Source organism: Nothobranchius furzeri, chromosome 3 (assembly GCF_043380555.1).
Source record: "Nothobranchius furzeri strain GRZ-AD chromosome 3, NfurGRZ-RIMD1, whole genome shotgun sequence".
Taxonomy (NCBI): Eukaryota; Metazoa; Chordata; class Actinopteri; order Cyprinodontiformes; family Nothobranchiidae; genus Nothobranchius; species Nothobranchius furzeri.
In genome coordinates, this window is record NC_091743.1 from 56565979 (window position 1) to 56572250 (window position 6272).

General features: G+C 42.0%; 1 protein-coding gene across 2 annotated transcripts in view; it reads right to left on the minus strand.

Moving 5' to 3' along the window:
- The window catches only part of adamts9 (ADAM metallopeptidase with thrombospondin type 1 motif, 9), a 66262-nt gene extending 62776 nt beyond the window's left edge, over positions 1–3486 (minus strand). For both annotated transcript variants that reach the window (XM_070549355.1, XM_070549356.1), the window contains exons 1-2: positions 3205–3486; positions 2509–2906 (exon numbers count right to left, since the gene is read on the minus strand). In XM_070549355.1, coding sequence (XP_070405456.1) covers positions 2509–2906; positions 3205–3301 — 495 coding nt within the window. In that variant the 5' untranslated portion in view covers positions 3302–3486. The remainder of the gene's footprint in view (positions 1–2508; positions 2907–3204) is intronic.
- Positions 3487–6272: the final 2786 nt, after the last annotated feature.

A 6272-nucleotide genomic window follows, 5' to 3' on the forward strand; every position in this document is an offset into this window, starting at 1 on the left:
GGTGGCTGCTGTAGCTGATTCAGTTAAGCTTAAATTTGGTGTGATCATAGCGGAGAGGCATTTAAGACCCCAAGTGCTTAAAGAGCCACAACATTTTGCTGTTTTGGGTTCATTTAATTTCATTCCATCTTTTTCTATCCAACAATGATCATAGATTAAATCTGACATGAATGGCTTCAACCTTTATTTGACAAACACAAGTACTAAAGGAAATTGCTCATGAGGATCTTTATCGTATTTTATTGGCAAAGAAATCCTGAATGAAATTCCAGAAACACACTGATGGAGAAGTAGTAATGTGCTCCCTCAGTGTGATATTCCTAATCATGTGAGAAGAGAGGATGCTTATCGCAGCAGTTCTGGGGACCAGTTGAAGATGACTTCAGCTGCTCAGCAGTGTGTGGTTCTTGTTTTTATGATGCAGCACACATTGCCAATGAGAAGCAGATCTAGGATGCAGGCAGGCTTGTCGATAAAACACAAACTCTCTGACCCTCAGCTGCTGGAAGTTGTTCAGTGAAATAAGGATGGACCTCATAAGGAAAGACAACATCTCCATACTCTGCATCAGTGCAACCTTCACAAATGCTCCTAGGATGCAGTTGCACCCACAAATGTTTGCTTTTGTGCTTTATGCTGTCATCCACCTGGATGTGAATCTTCTATGCCACATTCAACCAAGCATATTTTTGCCAAAGTTTTTTTTTTCCTGAGATGAGATTGAACCCAGGAGGCTCAGCTGTGTCTCAGTGAGGAGTTGATATATGGCTTCCTGCATGTGTACCACAGTTTCAGGTTACGTTTAAGAATGAAGTAGCAGAGTGTGTTGAGTGTCGGCGGTTTGTCAAAATAACCTAACTCCCATGTGGTAATATTAATACGGATAATATGACAATTCTCCGTGCAATTCTGCAGATTGAATACAAACATTTAGATAAATGCATGAATTATTCAGGACCTTTTATTGCCTCTCACACAGCTCGTTTGAGAGTGTAAGAGGAACCTAAAGCTAGATATAGTTCCTTTGTCCCCGTGGATGTTAAATAAAAGGTTCAAAGTAAACAATTTATTTGTTTTTACATTTTACAAAACTTGCCATCTTCTCTTCCAGTTTGCACTCACTGTACACACTGGTGGAAATCTGCTTGTTTGCACATTTGTTTTTGTCCACATATGTAATCTTCAGACAGAAAGTGTTCTCATGAAGGGATGAAATGAGTGAATTTGCATGCATTTACAAGCTGTGCTTGAATAAAAAGAAAAGAGTCAAAGCAGACCCATGATTTCTATCAGAAAAACACTGAAAATGAACTTTGTTGCTAACGGCCCTGAACATTTTACATGTAATTTCCAAAGGCACATTTAGCATGGCTGGGTAGCTTAAAGGTCTGACGTTCAAGATAAGCTGCATGAACCAAGCCATGCACATCTGACCGGCGGCTCCTAGAAAACCACCAGACCTACAGAACACAGTTCTACACTTGGTGCTTCCTGAGTTAGTCATATTTGAATTTAATAAAAGGTTCTACATTCCTTAGAACCATCATCCACCACCTTTTACGCGGGAGATCGTCTTGTTTTATGGAGTTGAAATAGTTTTCCTGAAAGTAAAGCAATACACAAGATACCTCATGCAATCTGTTGGCTGAGTTGGTATTCTCAGCTTCCTACATGTTCAGTTTTAGCTCAGTATCTTACATCTGTTGAAGCCACTTTAATGTTTGCTATTGTTGATTAGCTGTGGCAGCCGCCTTGAATAGCGGTGACTCCCAACACTGAGCAGTCGTAGATGGCCATCCAATATTTACTTTCTGTCAGTTGCATTGAAATCAACCCAGAGGTTCATCAGATTTGTTTATACCAAACTGAGAAAGAAAGATAAATTCTATAAGCACTTAGAAGCTAAATGATTAAATCAACCTCAATCACACTTCCTGTACATTAATAAACTAACAACCCATAATAGTAATAACAATTTCCATTTAATTAGCCATTTAAGATTTTTTTCTGAAATGTCACTATATAGTTGGGTGAAAGGTTTTTCTGATCCGCATGAAAACGCATGTTTCAGCAGCTCTGGGAGTTGGACCGGTGCGTTCTGACGTCAGTGCCAGTCATACTCTGACTGTAGAGCGTGCGTAAAGACGTCAGACTGCCGGGAGAACGGGGAGGAGTGGAGAGGGCTTTGAACTTGACTGAATGGGGGATCCATTCATATCAAAGATAACTGATTTAAACATTTAATACATGCAGCTTTTATTTAAACGAGTCTAAAATGTTTGTTTGCTTTAAATGAACGTTTCTGGATAAACGAAGATTGTTGGTTCAAATATTTTAAAAAGCGAAACGCGCTGAGTTTAAAATAGTTTGTTTCAGAAACATTAAAGTGTGTGTTTTCGGTATTGAATACAGTAGCTCAAAAACACTTCTAGCAAACACAATAAAGTACCCAGCCAGGTGTGATTCCATCCTGCGCACTGTCACCTCTGACCGTGCGTAAAGACTCACCAGTCCGGAGCACAAGCTGATGACCGCGGCGTGTTGCGCCTGTGCGTTTACATGTCCTCTATAGAAGCAGTGCCTTAACTCCGTATCTTCCTCCTCTCCTCCTTCTGCATTTACTGCAAAATCCGTTCTGTTATCTCCTTGGGCCGCTCCAAATACCGTCACGGTGTACATGGGCGCAATAAATCCCGAATCCAGCGTGAGGTTGAGGTGATAGTTTTTTCCAAACACAGATATCCTATAGTGGATATTCGCCGAGTCCCAGGGATCCGCGGTGCCACCGGTTCCCCCGTCCAAACTTCTCCTTTTCCTTTTGAAGTGCGCAGTAGTTGGAAACTTGTCACCGGATTCATTCACCCGCACTGGTGTTACAATCTCATATGCTCCAAATTTCCCTTTCTCTGTGGAAATAATACAGTGAATAAGTGAAAGTGTCCAGATGTGTCAGACGATGTTGAGAGAGAGAGAGAGAGAGAGAGAGAGAGAGAGAGAGAGAGAGAGAGAGAGAGAGAGAGAGAGAGAGAGAGAGAGAGAGAGAGAGAGAGAGAGAGAGAGAGAGAGAGAGAGAGAGAGAGAGAGAGAGAGAGAGAGAGAGAGGCTTCCACTCGTGCGCTTGGCGGAGCTGGGATCTCATTCATTCTCTGCCTCCGGGTGAGAAAAAGATCCTACTGGAGGAAGAAAAAAAGCGGCACACTTTACCTGTGCTTGAACTCCAAAGCAATCTCCCCGTGGACGAGACAACACTCAAGAAATCAGGGAACAGCAGGAAGCCCAAGCCCCAGAAGAGCACATGCATGATTGTCCACGTTCAGAGGAGAGAGGCAGGCTGTAGTAACTGTCTGTTCCTGCGGTCACCGCGCTTTCCGCCTCCGCTTCGCCTGCCACATCCAACTGGGTTATCGCTGACTCCTGAGCAGATGGCCTCTGACCGGTGAAGTGCTGTGCTGCTGGGACGTGAGCGCGTCGCGGATCCCCTGGCGAACATGCATACTGCAGAGAGGGGTGGGCTACTCCAACAGGCAACTGAGATGGGCTCTGCTACGGTCCATGAGCCAGCTCTCTCCCTAGCTAGGGGCGGGATCACACTGCTTCCGTTGTACCACTAATGTGATGAAGGTGCTCACTCTGTCCAAACTGACACACTGAACTCTTGTTTTTCAGCAACAGGCTGAAGGGAGAAGTTTGTGAAGAAGACCAGAATATAAAGAAAACTATATTCAGTTAGACTACTTAATCTACATTATAGGTCACTGATTAATTTTTTAATTAAATAATTAGACCTCTAATTCACTGGTCCTGTGTATCCATCCGGATCTGCTCCTGCAGCCTCTTGTGTCTCCTCTCCCCTTGTTGATTGGACTCACCTGCTCTGTTACCTTACCCTTATGCCCCGTTATCTTACCCACCTGCTTCCCTGATTATTCTCATGTAATTAAACCAGGGGTATTCAAATCCATGCCTGGAGGACTGATATTCAGCATGTTTTAGTGATTTTCCTGCTCCAGCACACTAGATTCAGCGTTTGAATCACCTGTGTGAGGAAACGAGATAGAGCTAACCTTCAGTCCCCCTTTTCTAGGTCCAAACGTCTTTTGTTTCTCCTTCTGTCATAACATTGAGTCACAAACCTCTCACACCAGTGGTGTTCTGTTGCTAAATACACAAGTGCGTTATGAGTGGAGGACCCAGGGATGTGTGGAAGTGCAGCCGTTCGCCGAGACTGACAACTGGATGGTCCAATAGTTGCTTTGAAACGTGTTATTGGCTGAGGTTTTTAGACAAATGCAATAGATCCAATTATTTTTTATTTTTTTATTTTTTATCTCCACAATATATTTTTAGCTATACTATGTTAAAATGTTTTTAAGAGGAATGAAAAAATGTTAAGCTAATTTGTTTTCTTAATTTTAAGGGAAAAAGCTATGCAGACCAACCTGAGAAAAAGTAATCATCATCTTGGTAAATCTGTGCATACTGTGATTAACTGCATTATTTGAAAATCTGAGGTCCATTTCAACAGCCACACCCAGGCCTGATTACTGCCAGACCCGGAGAATAAAGAAATGGCCTCAACAGAACCTGTCTGACAACATTAAGTAGATGGAGCTGCAGGTTTCCTAGAGTTTAGATCAGGGTTTGTGATTCAGCAATACAAAGGGGTGAAGTGGGAACAGGGTAGATACATATGGAAAGTATTCAGACCCCCGTTAGTTTTCACTTTTTGTTATATTGCAGAAATTTACTAAAATCAATTAAAAAAATTCATTATTGTACACACAGCACCTCACATTCACAGAAAACACAGAATTGTAGAAATTTCTGCAGTAATTAAAAAGAAAACTGAAACAACACATGGTCCTAAGTATTCAGACCCTTTGTTGAGACACACATATTTAACTCAGGTGCTTTCCACTTCCTCTGATTATCCTTCAGATGGTCTTACACCTTCATTGGAGTCCAGCCATGTTTGATTATACTAGCCGGATTTAATTAGGAAAGCCACACACCTGTCTATATATATGGATGCAATATAAGAAAGAGTGAAAAACTGACGGGGGTATGAATACTTTCTGTAACCACTGTAGGTATTAACTGGAGATCTCAAAAACATCTGCTAATGAAAATAAACACAGTTTCATTTTTGCCAAAAATGAAAACTTCAGGATGATCCCCAAAAGAGTAGGGGAAATGTTTCTATTGACTGATGAGATCAAAGTTGAACTTCCTAAAATTTGTGTGTCCTGCTACTTCTGGTGTAAATCTAACTCTGCATTTCAGAATAAAACGTAACAACAATCAAACATGGTGGTGGTAGTGTGATGGTGTGGGCCTGCTTTGCTGCAAGACTTAGAAGACTTCCTGTATTGATGGAACCATGAAATCTGCTCTCTATCAGGCGGTCTTGAAGGGGACCGTCTCCAACCAGGATTTCCGTGATGGAAAACTCTGCAATGAGGATGAATTGAAACAATTCTGCAAAGAAGGGTGGAACAAAATTTCTCCACAGTGATGGCAGAGACCCACTACCAGTTGATGCCATCAAGGGTTTTCCATGTCGCTTTCTCACATAGGGCTCATTGGTTTAGATAGCTTCATCAAATCCATCCATCCATCCATCCATTTTCTGAACCCGCTTGTCCACGCAGGGTCGCGGGGGGGCTGGTGCCTATCTCCAGTGGTCAACGGGAAATCAGGTGGGGTACACCCTGGATAGAGAGCCAGTCCATCGCAGGGCAACACAGAGACACAGGACAAACAATCATGCACACACACACTCACACCTAGGGACAATTTGGACAGACCAGTCAACCTAAATGTCATGTTTTCTTTAGAAAACTACCATCTTTTGTAGATCCTCAGGTTATTTGTTGACAAATCTGAGACATTTGAAGAAACAATATAGTTTCACCGTTAATCTCTGGAAATTTCCTACGAAATTTTGTTGAAAATTAATATAACGATGCCAAGTTGTTGAAAAATATTGGCGGCTTTGCACCATTTACCCATGCAATGTAGCAACTTTCGGGGTCGCGATATTAGACATCATGTTTCCTTCTGGTCAGCTCGGGGTCCTGCGCCGGTCGATGATGTCACACTAGATGATTGGATGGATGTACGACTACCGGAAGTTAACGTTACCGTGTTTTAAAAAATTTAGGGACTAAGAAACATGAATTTAATAATAAAACTGCTAAACCCTTTCCAAAACACATGTGAAAAAACAAAATCCAAAAAGAGATACAATATATTTTGGCTGAGCTGTGTTG